This window comes from Halichoerus grypus, chromosome 3, assembly GCF_964656455.1.
Source record: "Halichoerus grypus chromosome 3, mHalGry1.hap1.1, whole genome shotgun sequence".
In the NCBI taxonomy this organism is placed as follows: Eukaryota; Metazoa; Chordata; class Mammalia; order Carnivora; family Phocidae; genus Halichoerus; species Halichoerus grypus.
In genome coordinates this window covers 60789226-60810399 of record NC_135714.1, presented here as the reverse complement: position 1 = coordinate 60810399, position 21174 = coordinate 60789226, and the positions used below count along the sequence as shown (strand labels likewise).

The 21174-nt window shown below is 42.7% G+C and overlaps 1 protein-coding gene across 2 annotated transcripts in view; it reads right to left on the bottom strand.

Annotated features, from left to right (window-relative positions):
* Positions 1 to 21174, bottom strand: part of SHROOM3 (shroom family member 3) — a 300238-nt gene that overhangs the window by 190487 nt on the left and 88577 nt on the right. For both annotated transcript variants that reach the window (XM_078068803.1, XM_078068804.1), the window contains exon 2: positions 4078 to 4232. In XM_078068803.1, the coding sequence (XP_077924929.1) occupies positions 4078 to 4232 (155 nt within the window). The remainder of the gene's footprint in view (positions 1 to 4077; positions 4233 to 21174) is intronic.

Sequence of the window (21174 nt, the reverse complement as noted above, 5' to 3'; positions counted from 1 at the left end):
GCAATTAACCCCAACAGTCTGTTCTGAAGTGGAATTGTCACTTATTTTTTTTAATTTAAATTTTAGGTTATTTGCGAACAGCAGGGAATGTTCCCTGTATTCAAAGCACCTGTTAAACTTGAAGACTTCTCCCTTTGTTTCCTTCAGGAATGTTAAACTTGAAGACTTTTTCCTTTGTTTCCATTTTAACAGTTACTTTGTTCTAAGACTTGTATTTCACACATATCTGCCAGATAAAGTCTCTACTGATTTTAGAGAGGGTTTGGAGTATTGACTCTTAATTGTGTACATGTCTGCTTTCCTGATTTAAATCCATTGTACCGTCCTTGCATTCCACAAAGGTTTTCCTTCTGCAATTTTCCTTTAGCTAGAAGATGTTTGTTTTCCTTTTGGAAGGTCTTTTCTTTGGCCCACTTCTTATTTTATTATTCTTCTCTATTTATCCATCACTAACTGTAGACCTTCCCTCTTTGTACACCCAGCACCCAACATCCAGCACATTCTCTGCTCCTGCAGCAGGCACACTGCCCCTTCCCTCCCTGCTCCTGGAGGACTCAACTCTGCTTTCTTCATGGGTCAGCAGATCTTGTAAGGTCTTTGACCCACAACTCACTTGGGACTTTGCATTTCTCTTGTCACTGTAGCCTTTAAAGAAGGTGTTTATACTTTTGATTGTTTTTGGTCCCTGGGTAAGACACCCTCAAAACTTATGTAAACACCACTTCTCCACTCTACATTCTTGGCATTTTTACAACGGAGGTGAGGTGTTGCCCTCACCCACCCAAAACTAACTTTAAGGGAAAAAAAGAGGCAGGTACAGCTAGAGCTGCTGATATGTAAATTTTCACCACTCAAATGATTTCTCTGGAAAACAGACCCTCCAATTATGTTCCCAGGAAGTCACCTCAAACTTTTTTAAAAGTACAGAAATCACTTAGGAAAAGAAGGAAAGTTAATGAATGAAATACACAAGTCACTCTATCATGAATAAATAGGAGGAAATGAAATCTCAGGACCTGACATGGGCCTAGGTAGAAAGACAAGACTTCTCAAGAAAATGACGGCTCAACTCAATACAAAGCCAGATGAATCCAGAGCAAAGGGGCTTGCTTCTACCCAGTTCTCTGAAAGGTCAGGGAGGAATGTCCATCCACGTCTACCAAGACATGTTTATAATCCCCATCTCTCAGTATGTGTGAGAAGTAAAGACAGCCTCCTTTTCCTCAAACTCCGAGAGTTCCACTATAAAAATCAACGCATAATAGATAAGATCATATTCAAAAGGCATCTTAGAGACGAAATGTTTCCCACACCAGAAGCAGGGACTACAAGGACTCTTCAGTAACCTTATCGATCACATTAGCATATCTAAAGAAAGAATGTGTCAATCAGAAAGGGGATTTGGTGTGGGGCCCCAGGGAAGAAATGAGACTGGAGAGCTGGGCTTAGGCAACATGACTCCAGGCCGTCCGGAAGGGGAAAGTGTCCCCACACCAGTGCGAGCATCTGGGCTACCTGGCAGATGCGTCCCTTGGGGAAACTGGGCCATCTGGCCTTCAGAGCGGAGGCCAGCACATGCTGGGCCCTCGGCCCTACTCCCTTCACTCTGAAGGAGATCACCACGCAACCATCTGACCTCATTATGGTTAGACTTCTTATTTAGTTTTCCTGTCAGATAAGGTACACTGATTCTTGGACCACTTAGAATCATCTTTTTCAAAATGAGTTAGTACATTGACATTATGGTATATATCCTTCAATTTCTTGTGGGTTCAGATAATATAAGTAAACATTCCTCACTTTCATGAGCTCCTGGGCACTGTCCTGACCAGTTCTGTACCAGTAAGGCTGCTGACCAGCCCGTTAATGATAGTAAATTCACCAAGAGAATAAAGGGGGTGGGGTGTGGTGGTGAGGAGGACTTCCTGATAACCAGGCAATCAGCATTTTTGGCGATACGGCAATACTCCTGCGTATTGCCACATAACCCTCTAACCCGATCCAGAATGATAATGATCAAATATTGCACACCTACTATGTACTTACGCTTTATTCATTAAATCCACATAATGCCCTTTTGTGGCAAGAATTATTATTTCTATATTTTATAAATGAAAAAATTGGGCTTAGAGAGGTCCAAGGTCACACAACTTGCAAATGACAAGGTCAGATTTCAACCCCGGGACTGTCTCCTCTCCTGCTAGAAGTAATTCAGATCTCATGTCACCATCAACTAGAAAGCAGAACAGGAGGCCAGCATGACTACTTTTCATAGCCAGAAATAGAGCAGCCCTTTCCAGAAGCTAATCTATCACTACAGTCCCATCAAAACAAATTGAGAGTATGGATTCCACTCTCATGCCCCAACAGATCAACAGATAAATGCCAGTGTTCTAAAGTTGGGCTTTGGGTGCCAATGCCAAAGCGAGTTCGAAAACTTCAACACTCTTTTGGACACATGGGATAGGCCTCATGGTTCTGTGACTTCCTACACATCTGCTTGAGAAATCAGCCACCGTGTTTGGGATGACTGCTTTATTCAAATTGTGGCCCATAAGGAATGAGCCTATGCCTAGAGTTGGCCAATAATATAAAGAGCAGCAGCATCTATTGTTACCAGGTGGTTACCATGAGTATGTAGAGTATTTCATTTCATCTTTCCAATCACCCTGTAAAGTAGATATTTAAAGATGAGGAAACTAAATCTTCAATGAGGTTAAGTAAGTTGCCCAAGGTCACACAGCTAGACAACCCTGGAATGAGATCAGCCCTGGCCCTGGGCCCAATCGAACTCTATGTTTTGAGCCACTCTCCATCCTTGACCACCAGAGAAGCAATGTATGGTTAGATGGCCCTGAAGAGAAGCCAGACACAGCCCAGCACTGAGGAGAGTCACTAGAGCCTGGGGACGTGGTGAGACCATACCCACGGCTGTGTTTCTGTGGTTGGGAAGAGCAGCTGGTCCCTTCAGCAAGGGCTTACTCAGTAAAGTTTGAGGAATGCCTGAATGTAGGAGTGACTGGTCCCATAAGAGAGTATCTTACGAGTGATGAAAAGATCAGCTAACTTTTCACATCCTGAAAATAGTGTAGCTTGGTGAATGACTTCTAGAGTGCCAGCCAACGTGAACATTCTCAAATATGATAACATTTAGTTGCCATGTAAGGCAGCCAAAACCTGATTAGTGAAGAAATATCCAAATAAGCAAAATGTGCAGGCCTAGGGCTTAGTAGGTCAAGGTAATGACTCTCAAGTGGCAGGGTGAAGCAGAACCAAGGGTATCTACATTCTCTTCTGGTTCTTCCACTTATCAGCTCTGCTACCTTCAGTCATTTCGGCAACCTCTTGCCTGTAAGTGGGAATAGTGATAGCTATCTCACCAGATTCTTGTGAGGTTAAATGAGCTAACATGGAAAACACCGGAGCAGCGCTTGGTTTGGAAAAGTGCTAAAAAAATTGTTTTTAATTCCTTTACCCTTTTTATAAATAGTTTCCTCCACCAGGATGCGGGTTTCCCCGGGAGTAGGAACCTTCTTACTTTAAGGCATTATACCGCATCACAGCCCAAACCTTTTCCAAGAAAAGAGTCACCAGAGTCACCACCAGGGAAACAAGACAAAGCAAACAAAAGAAGGAATTTGCTTTTCTGATGACTGCTGTGGTGTAGGTGAGGCTAGTGGAATGCCACCTCAAGCTCCAAGCCAACTGCTTTCTCTAGTTCCCCAAGGAGACAGGGCTTCATAGAGCTCTGACCACATCTGGGATCAGAGTCACTTTTCATTACACCCAGAAATTTAGGAAGTACGGTGAGGCAGAGCCATGCCAAGCCCAATACCTGCTGGGAAAGCCGGCGTTTCAAAAGAAAGTGGTGTCTGAAATGTCTTCACTCAACTTCCTCCTCACGTACTGCAAGATGGAGCAGGAAAAAATCCCAGGTGGGGCAGGGGGGAGGGGAGGAGGCATAAGGATCCACGCAGGGAGATTTAAAGAACAAGCTCCTGATCCCAGCTCTTCCCAGGAGGTGGGGCAGGGTGGGGGCAGGTGTAGGAGGGAGAGCGGAGGCACCGCACAGCCTACCTGCGTACCACCAGCCTGAGGGTCTTGTAGGATCCTTTCACCAGGGAAACGGCCTCCCTCCTGGAGCTGCTCAGCACAACCTCGTTGATGTGCACCACCTCGTCCCCGGCCCGCAGTTTGGAGCTCACCAAGTCCGCTTTGCCCCCTTCTTCGATCTGCTCAGAGAGAGGAGAGAGCCCTGGGTAAGCTGCTCCAGGCCCCACTGGACTTCTGCAGAGCCCGACAGACCGGTTATGACCACGCCCCACTGGCAGCCAACCCGAGGGTATGGTGGGGGGGGAAGGCAGGGACTGCCTTTTGTTTTCTACACTGTCTAGCACCCAGAACCCTGCCTGCCTGCAGAGGGTGCTCAGAAACATTAGCTGAAGGGGTGAAGGAACTCAGTTTCCATCCAAAAGACTCTATGCCATTCCATTCACGACCCCCCACCCCTTCACAGCTTCAACTCCCAAAGTCCACTCAAAGCAACTGTTTTATTCCTTTACAAGTTGACTTCTTCTTGTCTCATTTTTTGGTCTAAAATTATAATTCTTTGGATAAGTAGACTGTGGTACATCTAGACAATGGAGTATTAGTCAGCACTAAAAAGAAATGAGCTATCAAGCCATAGAAAGACATGGAAGAACCTTAATTGCATATTACTAAGTGAAAGAAGCCAATGTGAAAGGCTACATACTGCATAAGTCCAACTACATGTCATTCCAGAAAGGAAAAACTATGGAAACAGTGGAGAGATCAGTGGCTGCCCGGGTTAGGGGGAGGGGAAGGATGAATAAGTTTAGGGCAGTGAAACTACTCTGTATGAGAGTAGGAGGCTAGATACATGACATTATACCATAGAATGTGTAACACCAAAAGTGAACCCTCATGTAAACTATGGACTTTGGGAGATAATGATCAGTCAATGTAGTTTCATTGACTGTAACAAATGTTCCACTCCAGTGGGGAATGTTGATAATGTGGGACTCTATCCAAGGGAGAGGGGGCAGGGGGCAAATGGGAACTTTCTCTACTCCACTCAATTTTGCTGTGAACCTAAAACTTCTGTAAAAAATAAAGTCTATTGAAAAATTATAATTCATTCAACAAAGTGATTCAATACTTGCTTTATGCTAGAAATTGTTCTAGGTGCTAAGGCTGTAACTATGGACAAAACAGAAACCCTTGCTCTTCTGGTGCTTAGGGTAGGAGTGGGGAAGTAAATCCTAAACATAATAACCAAATAACTGATTACAGTACGTTAGAAGTTGATGGTGTGTTTTGGAAACCAATAGAATAAAATAATGCTCTGTCCAGTTGTCACATGCCAATGAATGCTTGTGGAATGTCAATAATTATGAAAGGGAATAAAAGGGGAAAAAAATCAAACAAAAACCAAAAACCACATAAACAAAACCTGACCCATATTTTCTCTTTTTTCAATAATTACTCACTAGAATTGCTCACATTTTCAAAAACCTTCAATAGGTCTTAATATATATAAAATGGACCAAATTCCTATAATGAATTTATAAGTTTGGCCCTTGCTAGCTTTTATTTTATTTAATTGGTGGTTCTGAGTTTGAGGAGTGAAACAGAGAACATGAGTAAGGGGAAGTCATTTAACACTGCCTAAGCTTCAGACTCCTCATCTATGGTAATAGATGGGGGATAATTATTCCTGCCCCACAGAGCTGCCGTGAAGATGAATGAAATAAGCCACATGAACTGGGTAACACAGATTCTGGCCTGTGGTAAGATTTAAAAAGTGGTAGCTATTGGGTGCCTGGGTGGCTCAGTTGGTTAAGTGTCTGTCTCCGGCTCAGGTCATGATCCCAGGGTCCTGGGATCAAGCCCTGCATGGGGCTCCCTGCTCAATGGGGAGTCTGCTTCTCCCTTTCCCACTCCCCCTGCTTGTTCTCTCTCTCTCGCTCTCTCTCTGTCAAATAAAAAATAAAAAAAAAGTGATAGCTATTGTTTTCATAAATCATATATCATGAATATCTTTCTATTCATAAGATATTCTACTATAACATCTTGGTGTGAATGTAACATGGTGTACTCAGCCATCCCCTATTGATCCCTTCCTCCTGCCTTTCTCCCCTTCTCATCGTACTAATCTTCCCTGCCAACCTTCTATAAGTGCGCTTTTTCCCAAACACAACAGGCATGCTCTCACTACAAGGCCTCTACACCTGCAGCTCGGGGTTTCCTTCTACCTGGACTGCTTCCCACAGCTGTAGCACCCTTGAGCCCCCTATACAAACCCTAAGGTGCCACTGTGGTTAAGAGCTGGTGCTCTAGAACTAGACCGTATGGGTCTGGTCACTAGCTGGGTGACTTTGAGCAACTTATTTCACTTTATTGTACCTCAGTTTCCTCTTCTGTAAGAAAACAGAGCTTTCCACAGAGATTGTTGTGAGGACTGAGTTCATCGTTCACTGAGTAAGCAAGCAAAGTGCATAAGCCTGGCACACAGCGCATATTCGGTGAAGGTTACCTCCAATTTCTACCCATCCTTTGAGGCCACATTCAAACCCCATCTCCTTTAAGCTTTTCCAGACCTCTCATCAATGCCACCCCATCCCCTTGCCCCTGCACTCTGTCCTTTAAGAAGTAACCCCACTTTCCCCATTTTTAGAGAATCTGATAATAAACTGTGACGTGGCATCCCAATAGTGTATTATGTTGGTACTACTTTCACTTGCTGCTGGGGGTTATCACACCCTGTCTTCCGGCAGATCTGTGTCTATCTGTGCCTGTTCCCTGCCCACAGTCCAGCCTCACCCCCAGCCTGGGCTCTGAACTCTTTGAAGGTAGGAGCCATGACTCCATCTTTACTTGTGTTGTCTTTACTTCCCCAGAGCTTTGCACATAGGACCCCCGGAAATATTAGTTCATTCAACAAGTATTTGCTGAGCATCTCCTGAGTGCCAGGTATGGAGCTAGAAGCTGTGGGTTCAATGAAGAGCACTATAGACACGGTCCTGCTCAAGTTACAGTTTGTGGAACTGAGTCCTCTCTGTGTTATTTGCCAACATTTTCAACAACATGAGAATGAAACAAGGCCTAGGAAATGATTGATTTCTTATATAAAAAAGGAAGTCAAGAAAGCTCATTTGTATATTTTATGCTATATCCATCTCGTGACTGATTTATGTGAAAGCAAACATTATGAAGAATGTCCTAGAGTTTCACTGTTGTTCACTGTGCTCACAAACTACTCCTATAACCCTTTGTATTTGCAGTTTCTCATAATCTCTTCACTTTGCACAGAACTTTGAGACTTAAAATGTTTACATTTAAAAAGTCAATTAGTATAATTATTTATAAAATCGAAAAAAAAAGTGGGGGCTGGGATGACTGTTTGAAATGGTATTTGTTTGTCAAACATTAGTTGGGCACCTACTATATTTTAATTCTCTTATATTTTGATTCTCAAATTTCTCCATAGTCTTTCTTCCTGGTTCCTGCTGTCTTGGGGCTTTATTACCAGAGATGACTTTTGGGTCCTTTCTCCAACACCAATCTTTTACATAAGCCCCTATCCTGTATTTTCCATTTCTCTTTTCCTCTTCCTCCTTCCCCCCCTCCCAAATACTCCTCCTTTATCACAAAACTTCTCATCAACCCAGACAAAATTGCCCCTTCTCTCTCCTTCAATGATTTCTACCTGTCTTAAAACAACCTGCCATCACTACCTTTGCTAGGGGGACTTCTGATGATGACCTGTGCCTTCTTCTAGGTTTTAAACTCCTTGAGATCAGAAACTTGGTGAACATACTCATTCCTTCACTTACTCACAAATATTTTTTGAGCGTCTTCCGTGTGTCAGGCACTGTTCTAGGACTGGATAAATGTCAGTGAAGGAAACCAACTGTATTCTCTCCTTTATTGAGTTTACAATCTAGTATATTCTTAATTTATTTCATACCTTTGTATTCAACAGCATACACATGCACTGAAGTAGGTCAGACAGCCTATGAGGACAAAAACAAGGCTGGATTCCTTGTGTTCTTAGGGTGCTTAAATTCATCCATATAAATAACTCTTTGGGAGGTCAGGCAATTTCTGGGGAATCAGAGGAGCCCTGGGAAGTTTGCTCTGTGCTAGGATACATCCAGGGGCTCTACTCCAAAAGGCCCAAGTGAGGCCTTGAATTGAGCCAGCAGGGCACGAAGTGTAGACGCCTGGTCAAACTTTTGTAGCTAACCAGATTAAGGGCCCACTATATCCGTTTGTGGACACGCAGGACCCCCACATCCCCCTCTTCCTCCTTTGTTGCTACTGGCTTTTTCGCCAACTTTCTATTTGGTAGCATAACCGTCTGTGGATATTCTGTTTGTTGACCACTCAGGTGATAAACCTGGTTGCCAAGAAAGTTGAAACTGTTGGCTAAGACAAGGCTGTGAATTACCTTAATCTATATTGTTGTCTCCACTTATTATCACGGATGATAAGTTGAGATCTTGAGGTACTTTGGCTGATGCGCTGGCAATAACATAATTGATTTCAACGTTCCGAGGCTAACTAAATGCAAAAATCTTAAGTTTATGTCAATTATTCACACATTTTATCTAAAATCACTATTATGACTTTGGAAAAATATTTACAGAAGGTTTAACGATAATTTCCCTGAACTATTCATCAAAGAGGATTATACTTCTTCTAACTCCGAGCCTTGCCGATACTGTCAGCAGGACTGAGTGAAAAATGAAGCTCATTATTTTAAACCTTTGGACCAATACTGGAGCGGCTAAAGAGGTCACTGGCATTGTTTGTCCAATTCACCTGCAGAGAATTTACTTCTTCCAAGAATGTGACTGTCAACAGGGTAAATGACTTCAGATAATACACCGTGTACAGCTGGTGGGAAGTCCCTAAGCTAACAAACTAGGGAGAAGGTGAGGAGACCCGCTGGAAAATTAGCGTACCTTTTCCCTTCTCAATTCCTACATGTATCCACACCTATAGGATTACGCTGATTTTTCTCTGAGGACCCTGTGAGGGGTTGGCTTTTGAATTATTTATAATCTTTTACATGGCTGTAAATTTAGCACCTAACTGAATGCCTGCACATAATAGGTGATTGATAAACATTTGTTGAACACATGTGAGGAAACTGACTTTTAAAGAGAGAAATTCAGTGCTAGATGGTGCATGCTATGATGGAAATACATTCAAGCATAGGGATAGGCACGGACGCGGGAATGGCGTGTGCCGGGATGGGCAGCAGGATGTAGTGTGTGGAGGGGCAGGAGGCCAGGCCCGTCTCCCTCCCTCTCCCTTAACCCCTCTAGCCCAGTCCAACACTTTCACTGATGGCTTGGTCCTATGTTCTGCTTCTCTGGGGCTTGTGCCCTCCATACTCAAATGCCATGTCTCTCTGCTTCCCCAGCCCTATTTGCTATCTTAGGTCATCGGCTTCAGCTTTACCATAATTATAAGCATGCCTTAGGCAGTAACCTAGTGACCTAGTTACAATTTCAATCAGATCAGGTCACACCTCTTAGCATGACTCTACTTAACACGCTCAGAGTAGAAACCAAAGTCCTCCCCATCTGTGCATCAAGGACTCGCTGGATTTGGCTCCCTTACCTCTCGACTTCCCACTGCTCTCCTCTTTGCTTACTTAACACCAGCACCCACCCTCCTCGCCTCCCGTCCTGGTGACATGTGGAGTTTGCTAGACACACTCCCATCTCAGTCCTGTCCCTGCTGGGGCCCCAGGTAATCATTTGTCTTTCTCCCTCACTCAACCTAAGCCTCTACACAAATTCAGCTTCTGGGGGAGGCTCTTCCTGACCACCCCTCTAAAATCTCAACCTCCCCTAATATTGCTTATCTTCCTTCCTATCTTTATTTTTTTCTTTAGCACTTAAATCACCATCTAACTCACTGTATGTTTTACTTGTGTATCTTGTTTATTGTCCATCTCCCCGCTAGAACATCAGCTTCGTGGGGGCAGGGATTTGGGTCTGCCTTGCTCACTGCTATATCCCCAGTGTGCAGAACAGCACGGGGCCCATAGAGGGGCTCAATATTTATTGTATGAGTGAACGAATCCTTGTCATCATTGTGACCAGTGGTTGAGTGCCTTCTGTGTTCCGATAACTTGACTGCATCATCTTAAAAGTCACAACGACTCGTAAAAATATTATAATCTCCTTTTTATATAAATGTGAACACGAAGGCTCAGAAGAGTCAAATGACTTACTTGCTCAAGGTTGCAAAGTCAGTAAAACAACAGAGCTGGGACTGGAATTCAGGTTTCTGACTTCAGAGCACTCACTCTCCAGCCCGCTGCCCCTGAGAATCCCCCGGATCTTTGTCCCTAAACTAACACTTCACTTGTCTGCTAAATCCTTCAAGTGCCCAAGAAATCCGACACCTAGGACATCTGTGTTCTGACCCTTCTCTGTCAGAGATGCTAAGAACTCTGAAGCTATTATATGAGCTCTGCCCAACAGAGTTCACAGCTTACCCAGGAGAAAAAGCCAGCACGTACGGCTGCGGGGGAGGGAGATGGCTTCACCACATGAGTCTGAACACGTAAGGACTTCCGTGTGCATGCAGTTCTGTCTGCAGTTGGAAGTAAAATTGAGCTCATCTCGTACAAGTCTCCCACGACTGAAGTTCACCTGCATTCTAATGTCTTGAATGATTTTTTTTTTTCCTTTCCTGACCACTTGCACTCCGGGATGACGACAAGGTAGAAGTATGGGAGGAAGGGGTGATTGAATAATTCATAGCCGATGCAATGTGACGTACGATCTGTTTGCTGTTTTGGGCAGCTGGTGTTTTGAGGAGAAATAGGTTCTCCCTACGTACAAAAACTGTATTAAAGCAATAAGCAAAATACAGAAAGATAAAAAGATAAGTAGATAAAAAATATATTAAAAATCTCTAGAGCAAAGCTTATGAGTGTTGCTTTTTATCCACTGGGGATTATCCTTACTCACAGCCTGGTGGGCATTCTTTGTTTTAAACTATATATCAAGTGGGAATAATGAAATAAAGTCAAAGCAATAAAATTTCCGCCCAGGAACTGAATCTGGCTCTTAGGTCCTAGGAAATTAATAAGCATTCCTTGGAACCCAGGACTGGACTTTAATTGCTAGACTCTAAATAAAACAGAGAAATATTCCTGTGAGTTGTACTGAATGACATGAGGGCACAGATGTGAGCCCTCCCTTCTCCCCACCTGCTTCTCATCTGATCCCAAAGCATTAGGTTTATACTGTTGGAAATTCCTTTTTTGACTCACAAAATGGTGTATATTGTAGTGGAAGAAAGAATCCTAGGTTAGGAGTCAGGAATCCTGTGTTCGGATCCCAACTCTGGCCCTTTTTAACTGTAGGGCCCTAGATGAGTCTCTCATCTATAAAATATGTGTAATATTGTTTGCTGTGCATTTACGATAACACAGTGCTTAGAAATGGAAATGTGGGGATGCCTGGGTGGCTCAGTCGGTTGGTTAAGCATCTACCTTTGGCTCAGGTCATGATCCCAGTGTCATGGTATCGAGTCCCACATCGGGCTCCTTGCTCAGTGGGGAGCCTGCTTCTCCTTCTGCCTGCTGCTCTCTCTCTCTAGCTCTCTTTGACAAATAAAGTTTTTTAAAAACTCAAGCAAGGAGCCCAATGTGGGACTCGGAGGATTTGATCAGAATCTAGTATGGTGACTCCATTTGGGATGAAATTTTAGGATCATAAGGAAAAATGTATAATTTGGAATAATTTGGAATGATCTTTATTAATATTTGAGTTGTGTTTTTTTAAATTTTATTTTATTATGTTATGTTAGTCACCATACATCATTAGTTTTTGATGTTGTGAAAAAATAAATAAATAAATGGAAATGTGTGTTTCTCACACTTAAAATGATCAACAGGGAAAATTCCATGGTTTTATTTTAAATTGGGATACATATATAACACTTACAATTAAAGTTATATAATCACTTTCTTTTGTTATTTTCGAAATAGGAAGTATATTATTTCCCTTTCAAGTTTCATAACCTGGATGGAAGATCTAAGAGAGGCAGAGGCAGGGCAGTGTGGCCTATAAAGACTGAGCGCTCTACAGTCAGACCAACGTGGTACGAATCTCACTTCCAGTACTGGGTGATCTTGGGCAAGATATGCAGCATCTCTGAGCATCCATTTCTTCAGCCTAAAGATGAGAAAAGGAAGACTCACCACACAGAGTTAGTGTGAGGATTCCATGAACTAACACATGGAAGCTTCCTTACATGTAGCAAGGGCTCCATAAAAGTGTGTTTCCTGAATTGCAGGGTTTTGTAGTTTTATTTAATAAGTTTAATACTTTTCTGATTGTTCCCACCACAAAAATCATGTGTGAGCAACTACAGAGACCAAGGGAAAGAAATTTGCCGGGAGGAAGAGAGAGGTTATTTTCTTAAAGTCAAAGAATAGGAGTTAACTTGATTTATAAGTGAAATAGAGGACCGTCCCTCCTTTGGAGGGAAGTTTCCAGTGCAGGAAGTTACCCAGTGACAGGCTAGGGGCCATCCAAATGAGCTGCAGCCCCAGAAAGCCAAGTCGTGTCCATAATTCTTGATTTACTGCTCACTGGGTGGAAGAAACTGATCTCAAAGGTAGGATAAAAGTCAGGCTTCAGTGAAGGTACTTTAGCCACTCAACTTTCGTCACTGCCTGAAGAAAGGTTCACAGACTTGATCTCCCCCAACATGGCTGATTCCCAAAAGAACAAGTTTGGGAGTAGTTAAAAAGTTGAGTTGTCAGTGTTTATTTCTGTTTGTTTATATATATCCTGCCTCATCTTACAAAAGATTTGAGGAAACTCCTTGTAAATACAAAAGAATGAAGAGAATAGTTGAAGGAATCTAAGCAAAAAGGAAAAAATATTAATAAATTAAAAGCCAAGAATAAAATTAACTGCAAGAAATGCCTTCTACACATGGGGACTGTCTGGGTATTCATCATTCACATCTCCACAGTTACCCCAAGGTTTCAGAGGATATTTTAAGTCCTTCACAAATACCCAAATTCTAGAAGGAGGTAAAGTTTTCATAATTCAAAACTTTTCACTAGTGAAGAGACCAACTATAAAATAAGGTCCAACTCAAGTAGTTTAGCACTAGCCCTGTCTCCTGCCATTGTATCAAAGCCTTCATCAGTCTGGTTGAATGTGAGGTTGCAAACGACCAATACAACAGGCAAATAAAATGCAAATCAACTGCATAGTTAACTAGAATATCTTTCAAAAGAGGCAGGATATAAAATAAAATGTAAATATAGTTAACTATCTTTCTAAAGAGGCAGAGTATTAAGGTTAAAACATTGTACAATCTTAAAATTTTGTGAGAAAATTAGTACCAAGTAAGTCAACATAATTAATTCTTCATTCTGAGGATTAGCATATGGTTGCAACTGTAACTTAAAGTAAGGTTGAATAAACCTATTTTCATAATCATTTGTTTTATTTTAAAACTACATATAATCTAATACGATTGTTTACAGATAAAAAGAGCCACCTGGAGTATAGTATAGTGTAATTTTGGCTCTCAGCTTCTTGGTAACAAAAACAAAAAGGAAACATGCTTAGTTAGAAAAGTCATAGGGTAATCACATAAAAACAGGAAATCATTGTGGAGCAGTGGGGATGATAGTATTGAAATCCACCACTGGAGACTTAGGACAAATACTAGCTAGTAAGAGGTCTAAAAAGGTAGCAACCGGTCTTTCTAAATTACTTTGTGTTTGGCTTAGCAGTGTCACAAACTAAATGCCTAAGGAACACAGTGAAGGTCATTAATGCTGTTGGACAAGTTTTCCTGGTTCTGCACCTTGGCTGCAGTTGAAGATGCTTCTCTTTCTCTGGGTCCCAGGCTGGCACCCTTGCAGCCGAGTGGAGCCATATAACTATTTCTGGTCAATGTGTTTTGAGCAGAAGAAACATGTGTCACGTCCAGGCAGAGAGCAGAGACCCTGCAGAGTTTCCTTTCCCTTTGGCATAGTGACTGACACTGTTTGAGATAGTGACTATTCTGCCAGCAAGGGTCCCTGAGTAACTCGGATGAGCCATGAGTTCATAGAATGAGCAAGAAATTAACCTCTGGGTTAAGCCATGGAGATTTGGGTGCTCTTTGTTACTGCAGCATGATCTAGTCTCTTCTGACTGAAACAAATATCATCTTGCCAGTGATAGAAATTTAAAATAAAACAAGTTGTGCAGAGACAAATTGCATATGATGCTCAGATCCCTAAATAAATATCCCAGCCAGCAACAGTGACATTCTGGATAATTTGGGTGAGATGGGTCCAGGAACAAGCCTGGATCTCTGATGCATACTCTAGCCTATTTTTTTCCCTTTATTTTGTGGCACATCTTGCCCAAATACATGCATACCCAAGAGTCCCTACTTTTTGTATATAGAGTGAATAATTTTAATGGGTATTAAGCTTTAGTACTGGGAATATTCCTCTTGAACTGGGATAAACTGAAAGATTATTATCAACAAGTAGATGGACAACTTGGTGGAAAATTCACTAATTAAAAAAGGGAATAGCAGAAGCAGAGATAAAAGAAAGAGGGCCTGTTTTGGAGAAACGACAGCTAATCAAATAAGGTAGGCTGCAAAGAATGTATGCTAGAAAAAGTAGGCAACCCTGAAAGCATAAGACTGGGGAACCACGTGCTCGAAGAAGAGCATGTGTGGTGATTCCACGAGACGGGGTCCCGAGCAGAGAAATTCTGAGGCCTGAATCCAGGGGTAGATCTCAGGTCAGGGATGGAAAAAGTAAAGTGAGAGTTCACTCACTCTGGAATTGAGCGGTGAACCTGGGCCTAGAACCCTACACAGGAGGTCTCCCATATAGCAAGGGAGCTAAGGGCAATGCGTTCTGGCTAGGCCCAGGGGAGCCATTATCATGTGGATTAAGGCTAGGAAAGGAAGCCAAACCTGGAAAAGATAGAGTTCTAGGCTTTTAAAGGGTTTTAGTATTTATACTTGCTTGGGTTCATCCAAGTAAAGAGATTCTGGGTGTCTTCACGTACCTCAGTGAGGTCCTTTTTGCACTATATGCAGCTGCCCGTCGGGGAACCAAAGAGGGTGGACTGAGGCATTGCAGTGACTTCTTGGCGGCTCTTCCTCACAGTTGTCTCGTCCCTGCCCTGCCACTGGATGCACTGTGTTCCTCCGCAGGCCACCAGAGAGGCCTAACTGTAGCTAGCGTGACTATAGCACTTCCCGATATAAAACCCTACCATGGCTCCACATTTTCATAGGATGATCCAAATTCCTGAGCTCAGCATCTAAGCTCTTCACTTTCTGGTCCCTGCCTGCCTCTTTTGCCTACTCTCTTCCCTTTGGCCATAGTGAATCTGTGTACAGCTTTTGGGTAAGCCATATTCTAGATGCCTCCAGAACTTTCCACATGTAGCTGTCTCCTCCCCAGCCCTCAGCCCCCCACATCCCTCCAAGTCATCTTTCAAGACGTAGTTCAGTGATCACCTTCCCCAGGGAGCCATGCCTGAACCCCTCCCTGAGACTGGTCTCATGGCTTCCCTATGCTTCCCCATGTACTCTACCTCAGTGCTACCCCACTGAAAGGTAATGGTCTGTTGACTTGACTGTGTCCCCCACTAGACTGTTACCTCTGTGAAGGACCAGACAGGACTTCCCTGTTTTGGTATCCTCTGCACCTAACGCAATGCCTACTCTGAGCAGATACTCAACGTGTCTTTGAAGAATAAATGTAAACGAGGAAATGCCGAGGTCACGGGTTTTCGGTGTTTGGATGAGAACTTACTTGCCCTGCCCCTAGCCCGCCCCACCATTCCCGTATTTGATGGGTTCAGAAAGTCTGCCATATCTGAGGTGTTCCTGGTCTGTTTGCGGTTTCTCCAGGCTTCTCAGGCCCGGGCCTTTCTGGTGGAGCTGTGAAGCCTGTTCTCTCCCACCGGGCCTGTGCTAAGCCCTGTTCCTGTGGCTCATTATAGCCCTGCGCTATAAGGCTGGTGTTAAGGGCCCCACCTGCAGAGTCAGACTTCAGACCTCAGCTTTATCACTGTGTTAGTTTTCTATTACTGCTTAGTGGCTTAAAGCAACACAAATTCTTATCTGGCAGTTCCAGAGGTCAGAAGTCCAAAATGGGTCTCACTGGGATAGTACCTGGTGTTATCAGAGCTATGTTCTGTCTGGAGACTCTGGGGGAGAATCCATTTTCTTGCCTTTTCCAGCTTCTAGAGGCCACTCCCAGTCCTTGGCTCATGACCCCTCTCCTCCATCTTCGAAGCCAGCAATGGCCAGGTAAGCCTTTCTCACAGCATCACTCTGACACTGACCCTCCTGCCTCCCTCTTTCATTTATGAGATACTCTGGTGATTACATTGGGCCCACCCAGATAGTCTAGGAGAATCTCTTCAATCTCAGTGTCAGCTGATTAGTAACCTTAATTCCATCTGCAACCTTAACTCACCTGTGCCACATGGTATAGTCCCAGGTTCCAAGGATCAGGATGTAGACATCTGGGTGGGGTGGGGTGTGTTATTCTACCTAACATAACTTCCTAGTAACTTACTAGCTGTGTGACCTTATGCAACTTATTCCTTTCCTCTAGGACTCAGTTTACTTTTCTGAAAAACAGGCAAGGTGACAATAATAGCCCCTACACCTGAGAATTATGGAGACAATGAAAGTAAATTATGATAATAGATGGAAAGCTTATCACAATTCCTGACACAGAGTAAGGGATCAACAAATGTTAGCTTTAATCAATATCATCATCATCATCATCATTTATAGGGGGAAGTAGGTAAAGAGGTTCTACACACTCAGTCCTCCACCCCTTGTTGCATGCAGTAGAATGAGCACCATCATGGAGACCCCCCTATCTTTCTCCCACTTCTTCCTTTGCCCAACCCCTATTTCAAGGCACTGAAGGAGGAACAAGTTCAGCAGACACCATGAACAGACAAGGGAGAACTATACTCCAAGTTAAGTCCTTTGAGCTTCTGGTATTTGAACTCTGTAAGTCAGCTACTGGGCTCTCCTGTCTTAGAAAGAGGCTTGTGAGGTCACTCTAGCCCCAAACCAGTTTCTCAGAGTCCCCTGAATGTGTGGAGCCCTGGGAATCCCTTGGCTGTGACAAGGGCAAAACTCTCCAGTTCCTGGGGTTTGGGTCTGTGCGCATGTGTGTGCCCACATGCGTGAATCTTTGCCTCCTCAGAATGCGTACTGGGATTGCTTTCCCTCTCATTGAATTCCTGAGCCCCCCGCAGTCATATATGCCCCATCCCAGTGAACTCCACTGAATTTCAAAGAGAAATTCTCTCAGGGAACAAGAGGCCAAGGCTAGCTGGATCCCAGGGGGCCTCAGTTCCCTCTGCTCCATTGAGATTGAAGACTTGAGCATTTCTTTAAATGTAAAGGCATTTATTTATATTTTACTCCATTCCTCAAATAATTTCAGGCCTCTTAGTTAGCATGGTTATTCCGTGTTCCTAAGAAAGACCCTTTGCCTTATTTGTTTCTGTTCAAGTCATAATGTTTTCATTTATTCAACTGATTCTGCTATATTTATTCATGAAAAGACAGTATATTATGTACAATATGCATATATGTATAGAACATATATTAAAATGTACATATACGGAGAATATATATGTATATATAAACCATTTTACAAATAAGAGAAAGAGAACATCTTCGAATTATTTTTTTTAAGATTTTGTTTATTTTAGAGAGAGAGAGAATGAGTGGGGGGAGGATTAGAGAGACAAGCAGACTCCCCACTGAGTGAGGAGCCCAACTAGGGACTCAATCCCAAGACCCTGATATCATGAGCTGAGCTGAAGTCAGATGCTTAACCGACTGAGCCACCCAGGTGCCCCACTTCTTTGAATTATTAACCACATCAATGGAGAGCTCAGATCTTTGGAAAATAAATAAAATTTATAAATTATATATGTATCTCATGTATTTCGTAAATATACAGAGTAAGTCCACTTCTTATTATCAAATAGAAATAGGAATCATGGGACAATAGTTAAATGTATACAAATGCACACACTTGTAAAATGTATATATACTGGATCTCATTTTAGATAACAATTTCCAACTCTTCCTTCATCAAATTTACATCAAAGTTTCTGACATACTAAAATGATCAGGCTTTAGTTTTATCTTATCTTTTTTTCTCCATTCCTGGTTTGGGACAAATTCTAGCGCTCAAAAACTAGAATCAGTGGCAGCAAGAAGAAAAATGACAAATCTCTAGCTGTTTTGAATATTTGCTCATGCACTCCTAAGAAAACCCACCTTACCTATCAGCCCTCTAGCACTTTGTCCTGTTATTCTGAGATGAGTTTCATGAATGCCTAATGGCCCCATCATAGGCCAAATATTCTTCTGCTTCCCAAGGAAAAGTCTGCTGGGGCCAGAGAATCGTTAGGAGGTTCATTGAACTTTATGAACTATTTGTTTCCCAACGTTTTCCAAAGTTTCCCCTAGGTTTTTAGATTTATAATATTGAGAAAACTTTCGGTTTCAATAGGCAGAACCGTAATATGATAAGGGTGGCTATTCTTCTTGGTATTATCTTAGACGGACTGACTTCTTTGTCTCTACAAAAGAATTCTCAGGGGTAGCTGAGCTAGGAGGAAGCCAGGTAATAAAACTCACCCAGGGTCCCCTCCTGTATAAGATAACAATAGTATTCTATGAGTCACCCTTGTGAACTACCGACATTTTCAAGCTGCATGACATTCCAGAGGCCAGCAAGATACCTGAGCAGTAACCGGCAAGAGGATTTCTTCACTCAGGAGTTCTAAACCATGATTTGTTTACTTACCTTCTATCAAAGCCATACAGTGTTTAAGCTTTGGGACCAGACTGCCCAGGTTCAAATCCTGCCCCCATGCTTAGAAGCTATGTGACCTTCAACAAGTTATTTGACCTCTCTGTGCCTGTTTTCCTTTCTGTAAGATAAGCTTAATAATACCCCTTTTAGGATTACTGTGAGGATTAAGTAAGTCAATGCACATAAAGTGTTTAGAAAAATGTCATTTAGTAAATACCCGGTAAATGTCAGTTACTCTCAGTACCCTATATTCTCTTCCATCAGTTAGGAACACTAATACCTCTTGTACATACCTCACAGGTTATTTTAAAGGTTAAAATGAGAAAACATTTTTTAAATAAGAAGACTAGAAAAAGGCTTCTGAAGAGAAGCCGGATGTTGGAATGGCAGGAAGCTAGAAATCAAACAGTAGAAGCAACGTCAGCATTAAGGCAACGGAAGGAAAGAGGGGGAGAGAACAGGACATTTGTGCTCACGCCTACTGTCTATGAGGGGTCCGACAGGCCTGATGTCCCTTAATTCTCCCCAACGCTTACAAAGTAGCTATTTTGTCAACAGCAAAACTTAAGTCTCAGTGAGCTTAAGTAAATTGCTCAAGGTTATACATAGCAGAGCCCCAACCCAAACCCAGATCCCTCCAAAGCCAAAGCCCGTCACTCATTCTCCCACCCAACTATGCAACAGGCAGCACACCCCCCTCCTTCAAGAAGACAAAGCCATTCACTGTGTCCGTGACCGCCAGTATGATGTCAGTGATCAAGGAATGGTTACAGACTGCTCAGTATGGCCTTCCACTCCGTGAGCGGGCAGTGGGTTCTGGGGAAGCTCATTGAAAGGAGATCATCATAGAGTAGCAGGGACACCATAGCCATCCTGAGTCAGCCCTACCATGCTTGGCTACATCCGCAGAGATGGCCAAATGAGTAGGTAAGGTACCAGAAAAAGAATAAATAGGTGTTGCATGAACGAATAAGTGAAGGAAGGAAAAAGTACGGTCAGTGCTTAATACTTCAGGATATTTTAAGTCCTTCAAAAATACCCAAATTCTAGAATGTTCCCTCTAACCCCATCCCAGCTTTGAACTGCCTGCTATCAGATTTCCACTAGCTCTGATCCTTCTTTGTGGTAGTCCCTTGCAAACCCTCAGGTCATCCTCTTCATTCCCTGAAGATCCTTCCCCACCCCCTTTACTGTCAGACGTGCCCCCCAACATTATTCCTGCCACCACACTTGATGCCCATGACCTCATGGATGCTGGAAGAGTCTTCCTGCCTCCCTCCTCTAAGTCATCCCAGCTACCAGCTTCCCTGGTCAGACCCTAGCTCCTGTCATTACCAATGTGCAAAACTTCCATAAGACCAGTTTCAACCATCCCATTCTCTGACGGCCTCCTCCTTTCTTTTTCTTTTTCTTTTTCTTTTGGTAACAGGTTTATTGTGATATAATTCATATGCCATAAAATTCACCCCTTTAAAGTATACAGTTCAATGGTTTTACTGTATTCACAGAGTTGTACAACGATTACCACAATGGACTTATTATTTTCGTCATCTCCCCTCCCACCGCCAAAAATATCTACCATACCTATTACCCTTCACCACCCCTCTCAGTTCTCCCATTGCTCCAGTCCTAGGCAACCACCAGGCTACTTTCTGTCTCTCTATATTTGTCTATTCTGAATATTTCACATTATACAATGCGTGGCCTTTTGTGACTGGTTTCTTTCACTTAGCATGTTTTCAAGGTTCGTCCAAACTATAGCATGTATCAGAACTTCATTCCTTTTTATTGCCAAGTAATATTGTATCATATGGATGTATTTTATTTATCTGTTCATCAGTTGATGGATATTTGGGTGGTTTCCCCTTTGGGGTTATTATGAATAATACTGCCATAAATACTTGTGTACATCTTTTTATGTGATGTATGCTTTTATTCTCTGGGGTCTCCACCTAGGAGTGGGATTGCTGGGTCATATGGTAATTCTATATTTAACATGTTGAGGAACTACCAGATTGTTTTGCAGTCACTGCACCATTTTGTAATCCCACCAGCTCTGAATGAGTATTCCAATTTCTCTACATCATCCTCAACACTTGTTATCTCTTTTATTACAGTCATCCTGGTAGGTATGAATACAATGATATCTCATCGTGGTTTTTGATTTGCATTTCCCCCTCTTTTCAGTTCATTTGTTCTAATATTCTGACTCCAACCATTTTTCAGTCCCATAGAGACCTGTCATTCATTGGTCCTCTGGCTCTTTCACT